This window comes from Hydractinia symbiolongicarpus, chromosome 11 (genome assembly GCF_029227915.1).
Source record: "Hydractinia symbiolongicarpus strain clone_291-10 chromosome 11, HSymV2.1, whole genome shotgun sequence".
Lineage (NCBI taxonomy): Eukaryota > Metazoa > Cnidaria > Hydrozoa > Anthoathecata > Hydractiniidae > Hydractinia > Hydractinia symbiolongicarpus.
Genome location: NC_079885.1, coordinates 13,572,320 through 13,597,864, shown reverse-complemented (window position 1 = coordinate 13,597,864; position 25,545 = coordinate 13,572,320). Strand labels below are relative to the sequence as shown.

General features: G+C 35.6%; 2 protein-coding genes across 3 annotated transcripts; both read right to left on the bottom strand.

Annotated features, from left to right (window-relative positions):
• Positions 1-282: 282 nt before the first annotated feature.
• LOC130614336 (uncharacterized) lies at positions 283-2,784 on the bottom strand. 2 transcript variants are annotated; one of them, XM_057435761.1, is made up of 4 exons: positions 1,166-2,784; positions 970-1,090; positions 555-871; positions 283-481 (listed from the first exon to the last, which is right to left on the bottom strand). In XM_057435761.1, exons 1-4 carry the CDS (start codon positions 1,478-1,480, stop codon positions 308-310), a joined length of 927 nt encoding a protein of 308 aa, XP_057291744.1. In that variant the 5' UTR covers positions 1,481-2,784; the 3' UTR covers positions 283-307. The 2 variants fall into 2 exon arrangements, with proteins under 2 accessions (XP_057291744.1, XP_057291743.1); XM_057435760.1 differs by having other exon boundaries at positions 970-2,784.
• A 13,741-nt stretch (positions 2,785-16,525) lies between these two features.
• On the bottom strand, positions 16,526-24,609 carry LOC130613455 (glutamic acid-rich protein-like). The gene is made up of 3 exons (XM_057434797.1): positions 24,523-24,609; positions 23,413-23,566; positions 16,526-18,155 (listed from the first exon to the last, which is right to left on the bottom strand). The coding sequence occupies exons 1-3, from the start codon at positions 24,607-24,609 to the stop codon at positions 17,764-17,766; spliced, it is 633 nt and encodes a 210-aa protein (XP_057290780.1). The 3' UTR covers positions 16,526-17,763.
• Between the last annotated feature and the right edge of the window lie 936 nt (positions 24,610-25,545).

Here is a 25,545-nt window from a genome sequence, read left to right as displayed (position 1 = left end):
AATTTGTAACATAAAGACCTTCAAATGTTGCCATGTTGAAGTGCTCCATTGTAATAGCGACTATTTGTGCATCTAGTTCTTTATCCGAAAATTCACCGTAGGCATTCATTGCAGCATGTGGACCTTTTTTAGCATTGCTTGTACGTAACACGTTCATCGCCCTCTGTGTCGTTCCAAACTCTGCGCCTGATGTCTCTTTACGAAAAAGCCAATCTTAACGAAACACTTTATTATTTAAACTGTCTGATACATCGGGAAAGTAGGTGAAAGTGATATCACTTCCATCAAAATTTCGGGATTTTTCAGTTTAAAAAAAAATTGATACCTTGTAAAGAGTCATTTTCAAGTGCCAGTCTTCAAATTTGGGTTGTAGACCTTCAATACGATCGTAGCTGGTATCGCCATCCAGAAAAGCGCGAATGATGTTGATAGAACGTTCCTCAGTCAATTGGTCCCCACCAAAAGGAATCGGTTGAAGTATCTGAAAAAAGAGAGAACATTTTTTATGTCAAAACGGCGAGGCAAACATATAATTTTGTTATGAATTTACTGACCTCCAATTTTCCGTTTTCGTTTATCGATTGTGGCACATATTCTTTCTGTATATGACGTAAGATCTTAGTAATTCCAGATGCCGTGTTTTCCGACTCCAACAACAGTCCAAGACTAACCACCTCTGATTTTTTCGACATTTCATCGACAAATGGATGTGCTATATGTTTCTGCGTATGTTTCTTGAAAGATTCAAACGCTGGTATGAAGGATACGATAGTTCTTGTTACCAAGTGCTTGAAATTATCTGCCAACATCACGAGCGTGTGGTTATCTGGTAGAACACTTGCACGCCTGTAATCTTCAAAACTTTTAGGATCTAAATCAATCAATCATGATATACCCAAACATATTTATAAAATTTAAGCCAATTCCATTTATTGCATTTGACATAAAAATAAATAATTTGAAAATGACCTTGAGAGGGGTGCACGCGATCTTTAACAGCTATGTAATGAAACCAGTGATGACTCCTATTGGGATTGTTGATTCCTTGGTGTCTGACGTTAACTTCGTAGTCTAGATTATCGCCAATAATCTGCCAACATACAATATATATGCAGCTTATATTTGAAATGCAACGTTTCTGAATTACTAGAGAAAAAAGTATTACCTGGTACCCAACACTCTCCGGATCATTGGATTCTATCATATTTTTCCAACCTTTAACGTCTCGGTCATGATTACAGGCTAATTTCTTGTTTTTGTTCAATGCAGTTTGATAACTATTGGTTACACCAAGGGCATTGAACCATTTAAACGCCTGCTTCTTAGCACCAGCGGCAATGAACAGCTGGTCATTGCGATGCGAGACTATACAGGCTCTGCTTTTATGATATCTTGCTTTGAACAGGATTCCGAAACACGCCACTTGTTGTCCAATATATACCCTGTAAAATATTAAGCGTATAGAACATATTCGTAACATTTTGTTGCTCTCCGTATCTCTTGGACAGTCATCGATCTTACCCTTTCTCTCCAGCTACTGCACCTCGCAGCCGACAGGATTGGGCAAAGTTCTTCCATCCTTTCTAAGAATTTCGCGTCATTAAAATTGACTAAAGCATCGACAGAGACGTCTGTCATTAAATTGTCACGCTCAACTCTTGCCATTTCCTGTTTGCACTCGTTTTCAACTACGATATTTAAGGAATCTAGTTCTGAAGCATTCTATGAAAAAAACTAGTGTATATAGTATCAACGATACAAAGAAAAGAATAACACAAAAAAATCGCTCATGAATTACCTGATCGTCAGCAATTTTACATTTTCGTTTAAATCTACAGTTTTTCCACCTCAATCTGAGTTCTTTTGCTTTCTCCAGTACTCCTATTCCTCTATAGCACTTGTCACACACCGATCCATTTACACACTTTTTTTTCCTGTCGTCATTATTAACACTATCAATATCACGATTAAGGAGTTGGAAGCCAATTTTGTGCAGCCTCTGCAACTCCATAGGCCACAAGAGATGTCTACTTTCCTTCTGCCATGTTTTAAAGTGACTTCCAAAATAATTATGCGAATATTTAAAAACAATACTGTGAAATTTAAGTGGCTAATGTTTTTGATTTTGAAATCAGTTGTCAGTTTGAATGTTAACTGTCAAGGTAGGTTATTCTAAACTCTCTTTTTTTTCTTCTCTATCAAAAATATCAAAAAGGGAAAAAATGATGAGTTTAGTTTACTAGACTATATTCATATGGGTTCAATCCCACATAACAGTTGTTCCTTATTGAACAGAAATTTAAAGGGTTTCTGTAGCTCAAATGGAAGCTTTTTAACACTCTAGAACCGTCTATGTTGTCCCTCCTGGAAAAAAATTGACAGGGTAAATTTATTGGAATTAATGAGGCTAACCACATAAAATATAGATCACTACTTTTTGTGGCCAAGACAACAGAATTGAGAGCACTGTTTTCCATTTGGAAAGTACAAATTGTATTTAACAATATGCTCAAGGTTGCCCTTATACTTATGGCTTTTTGGTGAGTTGACACGCATACTAATCTACCATAATGAACACAAAAGTTACGAAAAACACGAAATTTGATTGAGGTGTATTATGTGGTTTCACATTCTTAAAGGGTCATTCAGGAGTAGTTTTTACGTATCATAGCTTAGCTATACCACATTATTGTAAGCTCATGAAACACAATGCAAAAACATAGGATTGTAAAGAAAATGATGAAGCCCTAAATTTTTTTATCTTTTTTAAATATATAATGTCCAAACTTGATCTCCCAAAAACAATAATTACATAAACGGTCGCCACCATTATTGAACAAAAGTCCAATTGGTCATTCGTGACTTCACACGTCGTACATAAGCTCACTTCTTGAAAAATTTATTGCAAGGTTCGAGTGTTGAAGAATTTAACAACATGCGAAAGTAGGTAAACAAAGTAGAATTTCCAGGTAAAGGCACCATTTGATAAAATAGTTCAGATTTAGAACATATATCAGTAAAAAGACCCTAGTAGCAAAAGTACAAAAGTTTTTAACCACAAATGAGCAAATACCTTAAAGAATAAAGAGGCATTTTCCCGTTAGTCTTGGATTGGTGACTTAAATTTATTTCCACGATGCAACAAAAAAAAGAAGCAACTTGAGTTTTAGGAAATATTTAAAATCGTGTAATAAAATTTAAAAAAAAGAGTTTTGTTAATCATTATGAATTGAATTTTCTTCTTCTGACTGGAGGTAGCTATCTAGTAGCTAGCTAGCTATGAATGAATGAATGAATGAATGAAATAAACATATATTTCAGTTTACTAGGAGATAAATATACATTATTAATTAAAAATTTTGCCCTAGTAAACCCCGGAAACTGCCAAAGTTAGCAGAGCTCGAAGTATGACAGCCACCGTGGACAATACAAAACACACAACTTACACAGACAACACTACAAAACAAGACAGACAAGCGAAAAAATGTGAAAAATATTGCAATTGCAAATCCCAAGAAAAAAGTGGTGTGAAAGTGATTGTGAACAATAGTAATTTTAGGTATATAAAAATTAAACATAATTAGACAACAATGTATGCTTTATTAGAGATTTAAGTCTATGCAAAGGGAGATCTAAAAGTCTTATTTCAGGTAAGGTATTCTGACAACTAGACCATGATAGGACACTTTGATGCCTAATGGATTTCAAACCAAATGCAGAAGTACGAACAGCACGCAAATTTATAAGGCCTAGGCTGTTAGCACGAGTATTATGAGAGTGAGAGAAGTCAATTGAAAAGGTACCAATCAGAGGAACAGGTAGATTGTTGTGAAATAAATTATAAATAAATAATACATTTTGCAGTTTCACAGTATCTGTGAATTTAAGGATGCCTAAATCTTTATAATATTGGTTTGCATTTGTTCTATGGTTGGCAAAATTCATAAGACGTAAAGCACAATTTTGAAGGACAGTGATTCGGTTCACTTGTAAACTTATGGACTGACCCCAGACTTGGGTGCAATAATTTAGATTTGAGTGGAAAAGAGCATTATAAACTGACAGAAGAACATCCATTGGCACATAATGTCTTATTTTTGCAATGATTCCATTAACCTTTTTCAATTTGGTTGCAACTGAATTAATCTGGGACTTCCATCCTAGGTTAGAATCAAGCAGTACACCAAGATATTTTATAGTTTCACTAGGAAAAACCTTTTGACCACCAATAGAAAGCTTAACTTCACAGTTAAAGGGTTTAGAGGGATGTCTAAAGAGTATATATTCCGTTTTACTAGCATTAAGAGATATTTTGTTAGCACTGAGCCAGTGCCAGAGGAATCTAAGATCAAGATTGACTTTTTTAACGAGGGATTTCAATGAGGGATTAAAATGCAGCAAGTTTGTATCGTCAGCAAAGTGATGAACTAGGGAAAATTTTATTGCTTCGTGTAAGTCATTAATATAGAGCAAGAAAAGAAGTGGGCCAAGTACAGATCCTTGAGGAACACCATGCTTCATAAATACCTTATTTGAGAAAATACCTTTAATGGAGACAAACTGATCACGGTCAGAAAGATAGGATTTTAATAAATTTAAGACATTACCTCTAACGCCATAATGAAACAATTTTTTCAATAAGATTTCATGGTCAACAGTATCGAAAGCTTTTTGGAGATCTACAAAAATTCCACAAACATAATTACCTTTGTCTAGGTTGTCAGCAATTTTTTGAATCATGTTAAGCAAGGTTTGTGAAGTGGAATAGTTTTTTCTAAAGCCAAACTGTTGTGAATATAGGACCTTGTTTTTGTTAAGGAACTTATAAAGTCTATCATGAATCAGTTTCTCAAAAATTTTGTCAATATTTGATAACAATGAGATTGGTCTATAGTTTGTGCAGTCGAGTTTGGATTCTTTCTTGTGAATAGGGATGACTTTAGTTAATTTAAGTTGAGTTGGAAAAACACCTAAGGTAAATGAGAGATTAATAATTTTAGATAAGGGACAAGCAATTTCATTTTTAATAAGACTCAAAACATTATAAGGAATACTTGATGGACCACTGGACTTTTTAGAGTTTATAGTAGATAAATATTTCAAAATCTCCTCTGGAGTGGTGGGTGACAGGAACATTGAATTGGGTACACTGTTTTTTAGAAACTGATTAAAGTTTTTAGGTGTGTGAGGAATTTTCTTGCGAAGGTTTGTTGCGACAGAAGAAAAAAAGTTGTTGAAAGTATTGGCTACAGTTAAGGGATCTGTGGTTATAGATTTATTAATGTTAAGTGAGATTAAATTAGATTCATTGCGACTACTAGAAGAGATTAAGGACCTTATACCTTTCCAAATGTTACCAATATTCTGGATGTTTTTTTTGAAATAATCAGAATAGTAATTCTTCTTACTGGTTCGACACAAGGATACAATCCTATTACGATATCTTTTATATCTTTCTTGGATGTTAGACTTAATGATAGGGTTTTTTGCACACATAAAAGATTTATAAAGTTTGTCACGGATTTTCATGGATTTTAGAATACCTTTGGTCATCCAAGGATTTTGTGGTTCAGTTTTTGATTTTGTTGATAATATAGTTTTATATGGAACATGGATATCCAAAATGTCCTCAATGGCTTTGAAAAAATTGTTAAAAGATGTGTTTACATCTTTATCACCTGTACAAAGTACATTTTCCCAATTTAATGCAGAGACTTCATTTGAGAAATTGGTTTCGTTAAATTTAGACCAGTCTCTCACTTTCAGTTTTTGTGGCTTAGACTTTTCATTAGTTCCATTGATAATAAGGAACTGAGGCAAGTGATCAGAGATGCATGTTATAACATTACCAGAAATAGTGTTCAATTCATCAAGGGTAGTGAAAATATTATCTATGATAGTTTGACTTGACTCAGTCACTCTAGTAGGCAGGACAATATGAGGAAAAAGTCCAAAAGAATTAATAATATCTAAGAAATTTGTTGCATGAGTATTAGTATTTACTTGCATAATATCGATGTTGAAGTCACCCATCAGTGTCAGAGATTTTTTTTCAAGCGAGATTTTTTCCAGGAGAGGCATTAAAATATCATTGTTGAAGATCTCAACAGGCATTTTAGGATGTCTGTAGATACAACCTACAACAACATTTTTTCGGTTTTTGCGAATGACTTCAATAAATTTAGATTCCACTTTAAGTGACCTATAGGCAAGTTTATCTAGATCAACACGAGTATAATTAAGACTGTTGGATACATAAAGTAATGCTCCCCCCTTTTCTCCATCACATGGAGTGTGCTCAATTGTATAATTTGAAAGTGAAACATTACTTGGGATGATTTTATCTTGGAATTTTGTTTCAGTTATACCAATGATATCGAAAGCAAATTCAAGGTTTTGGAGGAGAGCTTTAAGCTCATCAAAATGCAGACTCAGAGATGCTATATTCATGTGAAAAAAAGAAAGAGCTTTCATGTTGTCCAAGTTTAATGATGTAAATTCGTCTGTATCATAGTACCTACAGTTGACACCCTCAACACCCATATTTTCTTTTACAGTCTCGTAAAAGTTATTGAGATCATTCAAGCGGGACAAAAAAGATTTTAGTTTAGTATTTTTTGCAGAACTGGAATTTGAAAAGTCAGGAGGAGAGGTAGTACTCATGTTAGTAGAGTCGTCAGAGAAAACATTTCCTGGGGGAAGAGCATTTCTAAGGCATTTTTGACAGGCCCAGTTAAATGGTGAGTCTTGGAGCAGAATATATTCACTAGCTGTAATGTTGTTACATTTGGTATGAGACCATAATTTGCAGAGATCACAAAACACTGCAGTATGGTTGTCATTCACTGATTTTCCACACACACTACAAGGGAAAGGGATTGCAAGGCACATTTTTCACACACAAACTAGACACAAAAATAAACAAAAACAAAATAATGTTAGCTAGCTAGACACAAGGGAATAGCAATACAAAACAATACTAAGGGGCATGAAAAATAAGCATTGTAAGGATGATATAAAAAATATAAAAGTTAACAACAATATTGGAAACAACTTAAATGATATAAGCAAAAACAAAAGAGAACAGAAACATTACGATCGTACAATCGTGTTTACACCGCCATTTTGGAATGCACACTAGAAATAACATAGTCTCGCTTGTAAATAAGACTAAAAACAACAACGGCTGCGCTTATTTGATTATGTTTTCTAGAATTCGAATACGAAATCAGGAAACAAATCTTTTAGAACATCTTCATGGTCTATGTCGATAAAAAGATTGTCTTGGTTTACTTTTATTTGAACCATCCCGTTCTTAGTTCTCAATTTGCTGATCTTGTTGCTTTTAAAAAGTCTATTACATCTTCCACGAATTTTTCTATTTAGCGGACAAAGACTTTCGTTGATGTACACCTTATTTTCGGGAATTTCTTTTAGTAAATTTTTCTTGCTAATTATCTTATTTACAGTCTACCGATTGGAAAATTTAACGATAACTGAATTTCTCTTTCCAATTCTGTGACAGGCTTGTATGTCTGTTTTCGGTTCGATGTTTACGCCGATATCGTTAAGAATGTTACTGACCTTGTCCTCTAACTGACTATCTTCAATCATTTCGTCAATTCCGTCGATGTCGATACATTCTCGGCTGTATTGCTGTGACTTGAGAAGATCAGTTTCGAGACTTTTAATTCTGTTTTGTAGATTGTTAGATGTTGTTTGTGAGACAGCTAAGTGTTCAAATTAATATAATGTGCCTTCAAAAGGTATATATAAGCTTTCCAAGTGGAAATATTAAGAGAAATAGCATGCCAGCTAAGCCAATTATTATCAGGACTTGGTATAAAGTATGTATTTGTGTGAGGTCTGTAAAATACACGATAATTCAATTTAGACGATAGCCGTTTTCTGATTGCTTGAGTGTACTTCCCAGTCTTTCGCTTCCGGCAAACGGAAAATCGAGAAATAACGGGGGTAGGGGGGTACAAAGCCTATTTACTGGCATTTTTAGCTAACATTTATAAGAGCTGCTTGGTCCAAACTTATTTGTTCTATTAGACAAAATAATAACCTACCTTTTCGTGAAAAAATATCAGTCATATCTCCTTAAACTGTTTTTATAGGGGTTTTTTTCTATCGAAATTTTGAGAATCTCAATAATCCTCTTGGTATACTTCGCGTAGCAAACGTGCTCCACGCCTAATTAGGTCATGCCGCCTAATTAGGTATTTACCCTGACTGCTATATGTCTATGTAATGTAAGTAACTGCAGTATTTTAATTGTTGATTTCCGCCATCGCCACGCGGGGCGGAATCTTTAAAATCGCCGGATGGAAGATATATATATAGATATATAGAGACAGCACAGAGCCTGGAAGCCGCGGGTAGTTAGTCCTAGTATAGATACCGTGTACTTTTTCAGTTCATTGCATAGTTTACAGGCTAATAGTTGAAAGAAGGCGCTTGAAAATAACGAAGTTAAAGTTGATATATAAGTTTTTTATCAAGTAAATTTTATTGAAAACTATCGAAAACAGTTCTTTTAAGAATTTCACCACCATTATATTATATAAGTTTATTTTTTAATTTTTTGAATCATTATTAGTGTCCGTTTTTCTTTGCTTTTTGGAGCATTATTCGGGTCTATACAGGTTTTTGTCGCGCAAATACTTGAGTTTTTTTCAAAACACCAAACTTGCTCGAAAACATCTGCACTTTTTACGGCATATGCAGCTTATTAACACCCTCGTTGGTTAAGGGGCTGCAAAAAAAATTTTGGGGCCCTGTTTGTGGGATATCGTCGTGTATTTCACGGACGGAAATACGCTAAAGAGGGGAAGGGAGGTCGTCTGAATCCTAACTGCAATATACTGCTAACAGGGACAAGAAAGCCCCTTAACGTATGTACATAACGTAAATGTATGGTTTTTATACAATGAAATGCGATATATAAAGGTAGGGTGACCCTATGAATTTCGCCATGGGTAAACTATTAGTTAGCCATATTTTGTTTGTTTGTCAGTTCGTATTTTGTCTGTTTGTCTGCCAAAAGCGTCTTGTGTAAAACCACACAAAATGTAATGCGATACATTATGGGCAACCCTGTGAATTTTTCCATTGGTAAACAATTAGTGTATATTAATAATAGCCACATTTTGTCTGTTCGCTGGACACCCTTTTGTATGTATAGGAGTCTATACTACATAATAATAATAGCCATATTTTGTCTGTTTGTCTGCCAAAAGCATCTTGTGTAAAATCACGCACAAAATGAAATGTTATATAAAGGACGGACGACCCTATGAATTTTTTCAGGGTTAAACGATTAGTCTTTATATTGATACTAGACGTATTTTGTTTGTTTGTCAACTAAAAGGGACTTGTGTAAAACCACAAGCGAAATGAAATGTTATTATTATTATTATTATTATTATTATTATTATTAACATTTATTTGGGTTCAATTTTGTACAAAATTGTTCTTCTCCCTAAAATGAAATATAAAAATGAAAAAAATTTTAGATTAAGAATAAATAAGTGTTCAAAAAATAAATTTTTTTATATACATTAAATAAAAAAGAAAACCGCGATGAGAAAAACTGAAAAGGCTTGAAAGAAATTGAAACGCTCGAATCGACGAGAAATTAAGAAACGATATATGGAATCAACCTAAATTGTAACTAGACAAAAAGCAGAGAAAACGATAAATGGCCTTGAAAGTAAGGAAAATATAAATAAACTATAAATAAAGAATAAATAATTGTTCAAAAAAAATATTATCTTTTTATATATATACATTATAAAAAACCGCGATGAAAAGCAAAATTAAAAATAAACTTGAAAGGCTCGAAAGAAATTGAAACACTCGAATCGACAAGATAAATAGAGACGATATTGGAATCAACCTAGATAGGAGTAACTAGAAAAAAAAACCCAGAGAAAACGATAAATGGCCTTGGAAGTAAGAAAATATAAAATAAACTAATTGAATTATGAAAAAAAAAAAAAAAAAAAAAAAAAAAAAAAAAAAAAATATTTCATATATATACTTGGCTAGTCGCAAAAGGAGAAAAGGCAAAGTAAACAAAAGCTGAAAATGAGTAAGGGTAGATTGAACAGGTCGATAGAATATTGGCATCCAAACTTCGGCGAACAGAATTCAAACAGACAAGACTCTAGCGACTGCCTTATTTAGATAAAATTGTTTTGCTTCTTTAGTAAATGTTTCTAGAGTTTCAATAATTTTTATACTATCCGGGATTTCATCGTAACACCGTGCTTGGTTTTGAAAAGTGCCATTTCCAACATTTTTAACAAGAGGCTCCTTCGTAGAAGATCTCAAATTTCGTGTTGGTACAACAAACTCTACGTTTAGATAGCTTGGATGGTTGTTATCAATTCTCGATTTGTGTACAAGTTTACTTATACTGAATTCAATATGTTCTTTTACGGGAAGCCATTTTAGATTCGTGACTTCTTGCAGATTAGCATAACGGCGGAGAACGTAACCAGCAGCCATGTTTTGGATCTTTTGTAGCCGACATATCAGATAATCAGGTATTTGCGAGAAGACAACATTACCGTAACTTATCCTTGATAAGATCAACGTTTCCGCCAAGGTTTTGCGTACATGGAAAGGTGTGAAACGACTAAACTTTCGTAGAGCACGTAGTGTTGAGTGCGAGGATTTTATAACATTGTTTATATGGCAGGTCCATGATAGATTTTGATCGAATTGAATGCCAAGTAACTTAACATTTTCTTCCTGCTCGATTGACATACCAGCACAACGACAAAGATAGCTTCGGTCAGAATCAAATGCTCTCAGTCGCTTAGAATGGAATATGATTAACTTAAGCTTGTCACTGTTGAACAAAAGATTGTTTTCTTTTGACCAAGCTAGAAGGTTATCTACATCCTTTTTCATATCTTTGATTGATTGAAATAGATCTCTGACTTTGCAGTGTTTATATAATGTTGTATCATCAGCATATTGGATACTGGCGGAGTTGATTTGATTTGATAACTCGATGACGTAGAGGTTAAACAGGACAGGGCCAAGTATGCTACCCTGTGGTACACCGTAAAACATTGATTTTAAAGATGAAATTTTGTCTTCAATTTGAACGTATTGTTTCCTATCTTTCAGATAACTTGATAATATCTTTAAAGCACGAAATGAAAAATTCATATCACGTAGTTTCAGCAGCAGATTTTTGTGATCAATCGTGTCGAAAGCTTTGGAGTAATCGATGAGGATAGAGAGTGTCACTTCACTTTTCGCCATTGCTTTTTTTATGTCGTCACGAAGCTTAAGCATCAATGTGGTAGTCGTATGACCTTTGCGAAAACCGGATTGTGTTTCATTGTAAAGTTGATTACTTTCGATGAATTCACATAACTGAGATAAGATTACTCTCTCGTAGATTTTTGACAATACTGGCAGTACTGAGATTGGACGATAGTCCTTTGTGCTAATTGGTGTGTCGATCTTTGGTATTGGGCAAACACGAGCAATCTTCCATTGCTGGGGAAATATTTCTTTGTTGATGCAATTGTTAATAATATGGACCAGAGGGGATGTTATGAATTCTGATACTGGCTTGATAAATCGTATTGGAATATTGTCATGACCAATGGAGCAGTCATTCTTGAGGTTTTTTAGTATTTTATTTATTTCATTGTAAGTAGTATGTTGAATTTTGAACGATTGTTCGTTTTCAGTAGTTTTGATATCATCTGGTAATGTAGACTCGACGTTTGATTTCCCAGTTAGGATTGCTGCTAGATTGCTAAAATATTCATTCATTTCTAAAGGATCGAGTTTGATTCGTGTTTTTTGATTGCTCAGAATACGATGAATAGTATTCCAGACAGATTTTTGATCCTTTGACGATAACGATTTCTTGAAGGACGAGTTTTTTATTTCCTTCAATGTCTTTCGATAATTAGTGCGTTTTTCTTTATAGTCATTTTTGTAATTTGGATCTTCTTGGGCTTTTTTACGATAAAATTCCAGTTGGTTTCGACTGTCTTGGATGGCAGGGTCTTTCATCCACGGAGCGATCGGGCGTGTTAGCTTTACTCGCTTCAGTGGGGCATGACGTTCAATACAGGATAATATGAGATGATTCAGTGTATCTATTTGTTCATCTGGATCATCGAATGTAAATATCAAACTAAATGGTAATTTTGAAAAATCGTCGATATAGGAATTCATATCCAGATTTTTTTCGTCATGAACGAATTTATATCGCGGTTCGAAACGTTCTTTTTTAATGCTAAGTAGAATATATGGCGTGTCATGATCACTTATTTCGTCAGTAATAAGCACGTCACTGTTTGTCACTTTACCAGGAATGTTAGTAATAATATGATCAATGAGAGTAGCTCCCTTTCTGGTTGGTTTATTAACATGTTGATACAAATTGTACGAATTTAGTATGTCTTTATAACGTTTGGTGGATTCTTTTTCTTGGCCTTGAAGGTCAATGTTCATATCACCGGTTACAATAATGACACCGCTCCATTTAATAGATATTTCGGCTATCAATGTTTCAAAATTATTGAGCCATTCGATCTTTTGCTCTTCCTTTGAGCTTGGTTGATATACTGTAGTTAGAAGGTAGGGTGTATTTTTGTTGCGACCACGAAATTCGACGCATAAAACTTCCATTGAAGAATGTTTTGTCAAATCATCTCTCGATTTAAAGTGTAGAGAATCTTTGGCATAAATCCCAACTCCACCCCCTCGAGATTTTCTGTTTTTGAAAAGTGTCTTATATCCTGGTATGTTGACGTAATCTAACTGTTCCTTGTTGTCTTGAAGCCAAGTCTCGCTTAGGGTTATGATGTCAAAGTCATAAATGTTTAACATTAAAGAGAATTCTGTGAATGTCGATAAGAGAGATTGGGTGTTTATATGAGCGATAGACGTTTGATTGCGATGCTTGTTTAAAAGCTTTAGATGACTGTTCTCGGTAGTTATTGGGTCATCAGTAGTGTCTGTGTTAAATGCGATATTACGTACGCCAAAGTAGGGAAGCTCTGATAATATACATCCACTACATGTCCATTTAACAACAATTCTGGATGTCATACGATTCTGTTCAAAGATGGGAAGGTTAGAACATGATGCATGTGTAAAACATAAACACTTAATACATTGTAAACGTTTTCTATTTGTTCCAACTCCTTTATTACACTCAGTGCACTTGGATGAACCAGGTCCTGGATTCTCTTGAATATCTCCTGACAAAATTATGTTAAATGTTGATACAGAGTTCGCATAATAAACGATAGGTGATTTACCTCTCTTTATCTTTGTACGAATAACATTTGCTTTATAAACGTTTGTATTATCTTGAGATGCAACATCATTAAATGACAAAGTGTGAAAGATGCCAATTAAAGCAATTAAAACGACGATATTTCTCATGTTTATAAAGTTATAAATGCCTGGTTTCTCCGTTCGATGTTATGAGAGAAAAAATGTGTTTTGAGTGTAAAAAAGATTTCTCCAACATGTAAGCAAAAAGTACTTAACTTGAAAAAAAATTCAATATTCACCACAAAAAACAAGTCAAAACCATTAAGCATGACTAGTATAACCAGTAGCGTTATTTCGATCGATTTCGTCATAAATATTTAAGTTGAAGTAAATCGAATAAACAAAACAAATTTATAACAACTTTATAAAACCAGAACACGTCTGCTCTCTCCCATGTCATATAGCTTTTTAATGTAATATATAAAGGACGGGTGACCCCATGGATTTTTCCACACATAAACGATATAGCATGATATATGCTGTTTTGAAATTATGTGATTAGATAACTATATAAAAATGTAAATATGAAGGTCTCCAGGAATTAAATCCTGTCATACTGAGGCTGGGCATTTCTTAACATTTTTAAGATTTTTAAAAATTTCTTATATTGAAAAAAACCATGCGTATTTTCAATTACAGGTCAAGAAGCATCACAATTTTTTTACTGAAGTTACATCCTGAAAAATTTATTCTAAAAATAAGTCTTTTTTTCTCAACGAAAATAGTGTTTTAAAACAAAGAAAAGAGAAGAATAAAAAGTAAGACAGTTTCAGCCTAGAAGCATTTTGCTAGTAAAATTGAAGCAGGTCAAAAATAGGAAAAAAACGTGTATACAACCAGCTAATCTAGCAAACTTCGGATTACAACAGGTTAACAGCTAGTATTTTATAAACGATTTTCAGTGCATGTTTCAATTAAAATTATATAGCGTCACATACTTTTTAACTGTATTTTGTGAGGTATTGGTATCTTAGCAGACATAAGTTTGTTAATTTTTGCTATTGAAACAAAAAATTACAATGAATTTCTTTTCTTTTTTTAGGTTCGACAACCGTGACCCGGCAGAGTATAAAAGAGAAGAAACTCGACAGAGTATAAAAGCTATTCAGAACATTCAGATATTCAGAATTAATTGAAATTACTGAACCTTAAACTTGAATTTACTTATCGGTTAACTTAATAGTAACTAATAGTGAATTAATAGTGAAATTATTGGTGGACTTAATAGTGAACTTATCGGTGAATTTAGTAGTGAATTTATCGGTGAAATTACAAAATGACAGAGGTTTCTCTAGCTTTTAAGTTTTTTTTTTCTCGATCACACGTTACCACCGCTAATATGAACACCGCATATAAAAGCTGTCGCCGTATGGTACTTTTACTTTCTGGTGATGTTGAAACTAATCCCGGGCCTTGCACTATTCTAAAGTCGGTACAGGGATCTTTTCATCAAGGGGACGTTAGGCTTGGAAAATTTACTGGTACACAATGTATGTGTAAACATTCGCAGAAAAAGAAAACTAGAACAAAACAGGAAGTACCGTCAATCCGAGAGAGGCCGAGTGAAACAAAGAAATTCAATAGGCAAATATCAGAAAACGGAACACGGCCAAGCTAAGTTGAGCGAGTCGATAAGCAAATATCGGAAAACGGAACAGGGGCAAGCTAAGGTGAAAAAGTCAATAGGCAAATATCAGAAAACAGAAAAGGGACACGCTAAGATAAAAGAGTCGATAGACAAATATCAAAATACAGTAAATGGTCGATCCAAGCTAAGAGAGTCGAAAAGTAAATACAAAAAAACGGAACAGGGCCAAGTGAAGCAAAGGGAGTCCGTAGGTAAATATCGGGAAACTGAGCAGGGCCAACAAGCACAAAAAACTGCAAAGAAACGCCATGTAGGGGAAGGTAAAGCAACAAAACGGAAGCGTGTTAACAATCTGCCTGATTCTGATGAAAAAATAAACCAATTTAAAAAATGTGTTGGGAATGGGCCATTTTTTATATGTGTCATGTAATCGTTCTTTATATAAGCGGTCAATTAAATTTTTTCGCCACATCGATTAACCTGCCATTCCAGAAGAGCATTTTCGCTTCAGAGTACAAAGTTTTGACGGAAAAGAATACATATGTGCAACATGCCATTCAAAACTCACAAAAGGAAAAATTCCTTCCCAGGCTGTATCTAATAATCTCCAAATGTTTGATCTCTCAGAATCAATGAGCACATTACGACGACTAGAAAAAATTATTATATCTAAAAGAATTTTAATTAAACGAATTGCAATAATGTCTAAAGGTAGCGTCCTAAAATAAAAGGTGCAATATGTAATGTTCCAATAAAAGCCGATGAAATAAGCAATGTCTTACCAAGAGGAATGGATAATAATGGTGTAGTGCGAGTTGCGTTAAAGAAAAAACTGAATTTCAAATCTAACGTTTATTTAGAATCCGTAAGGCCAGATGTTATTCGGGAAGTTCTTTGTTATCTGAAATTGGTTAACCCTCTTTATTCAAATAATCTATCTATGTTGCATTAAGTCGAGTCACAAGTTTATACGACGGTTTATACGTAACGGGTACATTTGCTAAATCAACCATTAAGTCAGACACACGAGCAACAGAGCAATACAATTACATGCGAGAACATTCAAAATTGACACAAAAAGAAACTGGTGTAATTAGCGAAAATTCTATTATGGTCACTTTGCTTAATACAAGATCCTACAACAAGCATAAAAACGATATTAAATCCGACCGCGTTCTGATGGAAAGTGATTTATTATGCCTAACGGAAACTCAGATACCATAGAACCCACATTGCGACTCAAAACTAGATTACTTTACCTTAATTCCAAACAACAATGTGGACAAATTTTCTAGTCTATTAGTTGGTTATAACGAAAATATACAATTGTTTGATATTGTAGAAATTCCTGGTGCTATTTTTTAGAATGACAAAAAGAACGTTTCACGAAAACGCTATTAATGTTTTGCTTCCATATCGTAAAAATTCCCTCAATAGAGATGAGTCATTATACCTTATTCAATATTTTTTGAGAAATGAAACTGTTGATATTATACTCGGAGATTTTAATGTGAATGCATTTAGCGATGAAAACTATTTCCTTGATTTTCTTACTGGATATAAACAAGTCGTAAACTCGCCAACTCATATATCAGGTTCAGTTATTGACCATGTCTATATCCGTGAGAATGTTTTAAATACTCTTAATGTCGAGACCTTCGTTAAAACTGTGTATTTCAGTGATCACGATGCAATCAGGCTTAAACTCTCTCTCTCTCTCTCTCTGATTTGAAAAAAACAACCTATGGAACATAAAATCTTTACAGACGACTTCAAACAACTTTCTTCTTCGTGTTTTTAACCTCCTTTATTTTTTTTTGGCATTTTAAACTTTTAAATTAATACTGTCCTCGATCGCAACGCATATAATTGCTTTCCAACATGTTTGCTTAAGGTGGAAATCTTCAAGCCACAGGGCTTCTTGTTTTTCTTTAAGTGAAGTTCTATGAAGTCCTGTAAAGTAGTCACCTGAATTTCAGCTCTGCAAAAAGAATGTGTAAGTTTGGATTTGGGAAAGAGGAGGGAGCACTCGCATTTTTCGAAACGCACAATACACCTTTACGATAATTCGGGAAAACTAACACTCCATCGCAGCTTATTTAGCTATCCAAGGAGGTAAACATCACACTTTTATAAGAGTTTATTAATGAGAAAACACGTTTTTTCGTGATAACTTTTCTTGCCGCGTTTTGTTTTTAATGAAAAGTACTGTTATTATTATTAACGTTTCCCGAAAATTTGAAAGAAATTGATACGACGGAAGTTAAAAAACTGGAGAAAACACGCTTTCGTCTCTAACAAACTCTCATAAAAACACGATTTTACCTCCTTTTTCCGATATTGTAAAACGATGGAGAGCCGTAGGAACGCATGTACAATTGAATTATCGTGAAGGTGTATTAACGTTCGGCTAAACTTCAGAAAATGTACACAAAAAAATTTAATAAAATATAAACTGCAACAAGGTAACGCACTTACTCACCGAGTCCACTTGGACATTCTCATTCGTTGTGTGTAGTAGAAGTGCGTATTTGCGTTTGCAGCTTTTATATGATGTTTGGAGATTTTTGTTTTTTTAAAAGTGACTATCCGCGTTGACGGACTTACATATCTACGCTTTAAAATATTATTGCAGTTTTTTATGTATCTTTTCTGCAAAAAATATGTGGTTATTTCAACTTTAACACCTTAGACCTGCCGTAGTTAGCTACCCATATTGTCCTTTTTTCAAGTAACGTGTTATAATTAATAATCATTAAGTTGATATTTCGGGGAGGGGTGATCTGTACGTTCGGGAAAGGGGTAAGTCAAAAGCAAAGCATACAATGGAGTATAAGATTGACGATTTATAGTACGTATGCATTTTTGAATAGACCCATTATAGTAGTTATTGACAAATCCTCATCCTCATCCTCATCCTCATCATCCTCATCCTCATCCTTATCATCCTCATCCTCATCCTCATCCTCATCCTCATCCTCATCCTCATCCTCATCCTCATCCTCATCCTCATCCTCATCCTCATCCTCATCCTCATCCTCATCCTCATCCTCATCCTCATCCTCATCCTCATCCTCATCCTCATCATCCTCATCATCCTCATCCTCATCCTCCTCATCCTCCTCATCCTCCTCATCCTTCTCCTTCTCCTCCTCCTCATCGTCATCGTCATCGTCATCGTCATCCTCGTCATCCTCATCCTCGTCATCCTCGTCCTCGTCCTCGTCATCATTCTCGGCTTAACGTCCGTTTTCCATGCTAGCATGGCTTGGACGGGTATATTAATGACCCTCTTCCAATCTGACCTAGACTGTGTTAGATCTAAACTCAACTTCCTTTGTATCAAGTCTGTCCTTATAACCTCCTGCCAAGTCTTTCTCGGTCTGCTTCTGGGCTTTGCCCCAAGAACTATCAAGTCTCTACACTTTCTTACCCAATTATCCCCCTCCATTCTTTCCAAGTGCCCCAGCCAATTCAATCTTCTTATCTGGATAACATCTTTAATTCTACGGATACTTAGCCTGCTTCTTAGCTCATCTGAACTCTTTCTGTTCTCAGACTGGCGTTACACATCCACCTAACCATTCTCATATCATTCCTTTCTAAACAGTCAAGATCTTCCTGCTTCACTGCCCATGTCTCACTACTGTACAACATAACACTTCTTACACAGGCCTCATACAACCTACCTTTTAACTCAATTGACAAGACTCTGCTAGTCAACAAAGGAAGTAACTCTCTGAACTTTTTCCAAGCAGAACCTATCCTGCAAGTAAAACTTCTTCCAACACCCCCTTCACTGCCCAACATATCACCTAAGTAACAGAAGTTCTCAACATCTCTAACGAGCCACTTTTGTACATCATTGAAGCTGGAAATACTTCATTCTCTATAATCACACCTTTGCAACGCTTGCATACAAACTGAATGTCTACTCGTAACCTTCAAACAATACTACTGCACTTCTTATGTACTCAATGCTTGCAAGTCTGACAAAAAATTGAGTTACTACCAACCCCTTTCCTGCAAACTCCACAAGGTCACTTTCCAACTACAAGGTCACACTTGGCTGCAATACTACTAATCATGACTGTTCACCCTTAGGCCCTTTCTCTTCTAGTCCTTTCTTCCACTTCTCAAACCTTTCAACTAATTCTTCCATCGACTCTGCTATGAGAACCAAATCATCTGCATACAATAACTCCCATGGACAACCTGTTCTGAACTCCATCGACAGCGCTTCTAAGACTAGAACAAACAACAAGGGGCTAAGTACAGAACCCTGATGCACACCAACATTTACACTAAATTCATCACTAAGTAAATCGTTAATCCTGACACGACTTCTAGCATTGCTGTACATAGACTGTACCATCGTAACTAGCCACTCATCCACGCCTAATTTTCTCAAGCCCACCAAATAACTTTACGTGACACTCTATCAAAACCTTTCTCTAAATCTATAAAGGCTATAAAAAATAGAGATTCTTTCTCTTTCCTAAATACTTTTCCTGAAGCTGTCTGAATAAAAATATTGCATCGGTAGTGCCACGCCCTGGAACAAAACCAAATTGCATCTTATCTATATCAATTCTTTCTCTAAGTAACTTATCAATCATTCTTTCAATAACTTTCATTACTTGATCAACCAACTTTAAAACCTCTATAGTTACCTCTTTCTAATGCATCACCCTTGCCCTTGAAACAATTCACTATTACACTCGACTGCCACTCACTCGGAATAGCAACATCCTTTATAATCTGATTAGAAAAACTTGTTATAAGCTCAACTCCAATATATCCAGATGCTTTTACCATCTCTGCAACAATACCTGATACTCCTGCAGCCTTGCCAATCTTCAAATTCCTAATAGCCTCCACTACCCATTCTGTCTTGATCTGCATAGCTGTCTGATCATCATCAGACAAATTATCCTCATCCCAATCAAACTCAGTGTTAAGCAATCTCTGATAATAATTCTTCCAAGCTACCCTTTTCTCCTCCTCTGTGCTAGCCAAAACACCTTCATCATTACGTATACACTTCTCACCTACAACATCTTGATTAGTCTTCTTCATTTGCTTTTCTATCTTGAATACCTCATTGCGCTGGTCTTCCCTTCTTCACACATCTGCAAATCTGTTTCGCTCTGCTTCTGATTTTGCCTTATACACTGCTGTACGAGCACGACGCTTAGCTTCTAAGTAAATATTTTTACTACCACCTGACTTCCACTTTTTCCAAAGTGTCCTCTTTTCCTTTATACACTGGTTAACCTCATTATTCCACCACCAGGTCTGTCTATGTCTAGCTGGTCCTTTCTTCCACCCACAGGTATCATCAGAAGCTTCTAGAAGACAATTCTTCAAAGTAGTACAAGTACTTTCAACATTGTCACTATCACACTGACCATTGCGGGCTAACTGCTGAAATTTTGCACTAAATTGTCTTGCTACAATCTCTTCCTTCAGCTTCCAGACTTTACGACGGGGCCTGTACTTTCCCTTGGCTTCTTTAACACTCTTCAAGATAATATCACAAACCAGCAACCTATGCTGGGAAACACACTCTTCTCCCGATATAACTTTCACGTCCTTCACCACTTTCTTGTCTGACTCTCTAACCAGGAAGTAATCTATCTGTGTCTTACAGCCACCTGACTCATATGTTATCAGCCTACTCTGTCTGTTACTGAATGATGTGTTGCAAACCACCATGTCCGTTGCCATTCCAAACTCAAGCAATCTCTCCCCTTCCTTATTTCTGCTCCCAAATCCATAGCCTCCATGCACACCTCCATAACATTCAGATGACTTCCCAACATGACCATTAAAGTCGCCGCCCACCATGACAAGTTCAGTGTCTCCAAACTTTGATGTGACTGCTATTAACTCATTATAAAACTTATCTTTATCTTCCTCACTGAGTCCACACTGAGGAGCATAAACTGACAGAAAAGTGACAATCCTATCTGTCCTACCGTGCGCGACACCTTCACTCCTTAGAGTTCCAGCCCCGTTTACGCAGTTTGTCTGATCAACTGTTCTTACGGCCATTAATAAAGAGTTTTGGCATTGTTTTACAGCTGGATGCCCTTCCTAGCGCCAACCGTTCACAGACCGGAGTGGGTGTTTTTTAAAGTGACACCATCACTATGTCGCATTTCATGGGACTTCCACAATCGCGCCTTTAAACTAAGGTATGGTGGAGGACGTTCAACTCCTCTCTTGTCTCTTAAAGAGACCCTTCACCCAATGTGACTGATTAATCCTTGAACTATAACTTCATTTTTGGATTGCTCATTTGATCAATTATATATTTTTTAGAGTCAAAAAAAGGACAAATTTGATAGAGTTCCTAGCTGGAAAAATAATGGACGTACTTGTAAATAATTAAAGGAAAAGTCCTTCTCATACGTTACAACCAGTAAACCACAAGGTTTTTTTGATTGAAGTTGCAGAAAAACTTGCCACCATTAACATGAACTGATGCATACATCAATAGATTTTGTTTTTGCAGATTTAGTAGTTTGTTTAGCAGATTTTATAGATTATGCCTTTAAATTTTTTAACCCATAAATTTGATTTAAAAATATTAAAGCTGCAGGTTTACTATTATGGTAACCGTTAGCCTGATTTTTTTATGTTTTTGTTGTATGATATATACTTTTACATTTTTTATGCGTGTGCCTGAACAAAGTGTTATTTTGTCCTAAAATCTTATTTTTTGATTGGGATTTTTTAATTTCTTTTTTAAATAAATATTTATAAAATTTTATTTTAAATGCTTCACAGATTGCATTTTAAACATTTTGAAAGTTTCAATTGTGTATGCAAAATAGTATAAATATAATCTAATTTATAGTGAGGTGAATGTAGCAAGAAATTCAGCCGTATTTCACTGTCATATAATATATACTGTACTGTGCAAAATAATTCTTTAAAAAACTTAACTGGAAATATTCTTTCCGGATCCTAATAGTTATAGACTGTTTGCTGCACTTGAAAAAATCCACTAGAAACAAAATCGAATGTGCATGTAACTTGCAGATTATAACCTAGCATAAAAGCTTGCGGAGGTGGGATGTGCACATTTGGTCAGATAAAACGCACTGCGTATCCTTTCATTGTGCACTTCGCGTGTTGGTGCAACCTCGACCCCAGGGTTTATAAAAAGAGAAACAGCCCTGGGGCCAAGGTTGGTGTTGGGGCTAATCATCGCTTTGGAAAATAAGGGGTGTATATGTATCATTTTTGAAAGAACAACTTTCGTATCAGGGTAAACAAGGGCGGCAAGTAGTTTCAACTATATACTAGTAATCGAGTGTAAAACAACATCAATATATACATACTAGTCGATGAAGCCTGTAAAAAAATCCACTCAGGCAGGATAAAAATTTTGATGACGTCAGCAACCTATCCATTAAAAATTTAGAATTTTGTTTTCACGTTGCCTCTATTGTGTAGAGTTTAAAGCGCTGATCAAGAAAATGCATAGTATATGATCATGTGCTTTTGATATGAGTGGTTAATGAGATATAAGGGTTTAAAAATTTGGCTGACCTCGGCAATGGCCCCATCAAGACCGAAATTTTTTTTTATGAATTTGTATACCTGTTGCCTTCATCGTAAAGATCTTGAAACGCTGATGAAGAAAATGTATAGGATTATATACTTTTGACAAAAGGTTGCAGAGATATCAAGGTTTAAAGGGTTTTTGATGACGTCATCAACCCGTCCATTCCGAAACGGATTCAGGGACCCAAGTTTGGGAAACTTACCCAAAGTGGTCCCAGGTCGTCCCTAGTTACCCACGCGGTGAAAAAACGTCACCACCTCGTTTCCAAGTTATTTGACCTCAAAGTTTTAAGTGTATTGAAATGGCTTCACTAATCTTAATTACCTTTTCTTTCACGTGAATACTATTTTATCTCAGGGACCCAGGTTTGGGAAACTTACCCAAAGTGGCCCAGGTTGTCCCTAGTTACCCACGCGGTGAAAAAACGTCACCACCTCGTTTCCAAGTTATTTGACCTCAAAGTTTTAAGTGTATTGTAATGGCTTCACTAATCTTAATTACCTTTTCTTTCACGTCAAAACTATTTTATCGGTAAAGTTTGGTAAACTACAGAACAATTTTGTAGGCGTTGTTTTATAGAATTTGTTACAGAAAATTTTGAAGAATGTAATCCACTTTGCAAAAGTCACAGACAGAAAGACGAAACTGGCGTATTATTATAGAGACTAGTCGATAAGGCCCGTGGAAGAATCCACTCAGGCAGAAGATTATAGGTTGTTTTGCAGGTTTTGCTAACGTCAACAGTGCATATACAAAAATCTGCTGCCTGTTATGCGTACAGATTGAAACGCTGATAAAAAAAATATATAGGATCATATGTGTTTACAAACGCATAAGGAGATAAAAGTGTTTTAATATTTTAAAATTTTGTTGACGTCAGAAAATCCTCTAAAGTACAAAAAAAAATTTTTGTTACAAATTTGTAATGTAAAATCCACTTGGGGAGGAGTACATTGAAATAGAGAATCGTAACTTGTATTTTGATGACGTGTGCCAGGACCCGTCAATACACAATACTTTTTTCCTAAAATTTCTTGACACATTGCTTCCAATATGTAGAGCTTGAAACGCTAATCAAAATAATATATAGAATCATGTACAACTCCAACAGTAATAATAAGTCACAAATAATACGTCTCAAATATTTACATTGTATAAGTTATTACGTTTGATTACATTGAAAACCTTTAATATTTCAATCAGAAGTGTCAAAAACATCAAATTTATATCTGAAAAATGGGTGGTTGGGTGCATATTTTACATGGCTAGCCTCACAAATATCGGGGGATATACCCTGTCTATTATTTCCAGGAGGGGGCATGGCTTAGATGGAGAGTCCTAGAGTATTTAATGCTCATTTTGAGCTACGCAGACCCAATTACTAGGGCCCGCGCTCTACTAGACAACTCCCGGCAACATCCAACGGCCCACACAGTGTGCCATCTTCCCAATTTCCCTCACATGGCTTGGGTTAACCCGGAGCTATGGTAACATTCACTCGCCATGTTGAAACGCCGTCAAGAGGAATCGAACCCCGGTCTCCCGCACAGAGTACGAGAGCTATAACCACTAATCTACAGCGCCACAAACTATCTACGGCTTTCTCTGAATTACCTTTTTGCACTTTTTTCAACACGAAGGGGCTGTTCTTTTGTTGTTGTTTTTTCGGTGTCGAGGGACACCATTTTTGTAAAGAAAGCCGTTAAATTTATTTCAGCAAATCAAGTTTCTCCATTTTGATCACGTGATGTAAACAAAGTAAACCCACTAGCAAAATGGATGTAACTTTTTCGGAGACTTTAAAGGAAATGTCGGCTACTCAAAGGAAAATGAACACATCCACTTTGCCTGTCACAGACAGGCGGACACACTTAGCGTATTATTATAGAGACTGGTCGATAAGGCCCGTGGAGAAAACCACTTAGGCAGAAGGACAATGAAAAAATAGGTTGTTTAAGATTTTTTGCTGACGTCAGCAGTAGAGATAGAAATGTTCCTTCTAGCGCAGTCGCGCATGCGCACGCACACACGTCACAACAAATCCCCATGATCCACTACCATGCAGTACCATACAGTGCTTAGCTATGAAATTCAAGGGGTAAGTCCCTACCATACAGTGCTTAGTAGGGTAAAGTCCCTATAGAGTGATGACGTCATCAAATCATACAAAAATGAGTAAATTGCTAGCGCATTATGCAGGGGGAATTCCCTTATATAATGCTAATAATCAACGCATGCGCAGTCAAGACGTGAACTGCTGCGATGTAAGGTACTAGTAATAAATGTGCATTAACTGTCAAACAAAATTTGATATCTTCGGAAGCACGGTAGTCATGACATTTATAGCCGGCATCGGTCTCTCCCTACCACTAATGGCCATTGCATTAGTACAAGAATCAGAGAAGAAGAATGAATGGATGACACATTCAAGGCTTTTGATGCCTAGAATAAATGGAACAATGTAAGGACTGTGAACGTATGTTGGATGCGTACGACAGATGCGCCTGCGGACGTAGGATTGTGGTAAAGGGTAAAATGTTATGTTGGTACTGCTACCAGGAATTTATCACGTATAACGGGGGTACCTGCGTATGTACAATGACAAGCAATCCTCTGAAGTCGTTTGAATTACAATAAACAAGATGCTACGATTTGAAGAAGAAATTGTCAACCCAAAATTATTCTACTTATTTGCTGCTACCTTTACAGACATCAACGATATCAACGTGGACTATCTAACAGTGTCAGATGCTATCCCTTCTAATGGAGGTAAGGATCTAAGGTACATTATAGGATACCATACACGAGACCTTATAGTAGCCTTGAGGGTAAAAACACCTAAAATTTGGTCCCCGCATGGGGTCACCCATTACAACGCCAACGCAGTACCGGCGATGAGTCTCGATTGTGAAGAGTACCCTGATTGGGTTGCCAGGTATCGTCAAATCTGGTCCAAAATTGAAGAGTTGATTTCTGAGTAATTGACGACAGAGCCTGTGAAAAAGAACCGCTACGTGAACGCTAAACTCAAATACTATAAGGATGCAAT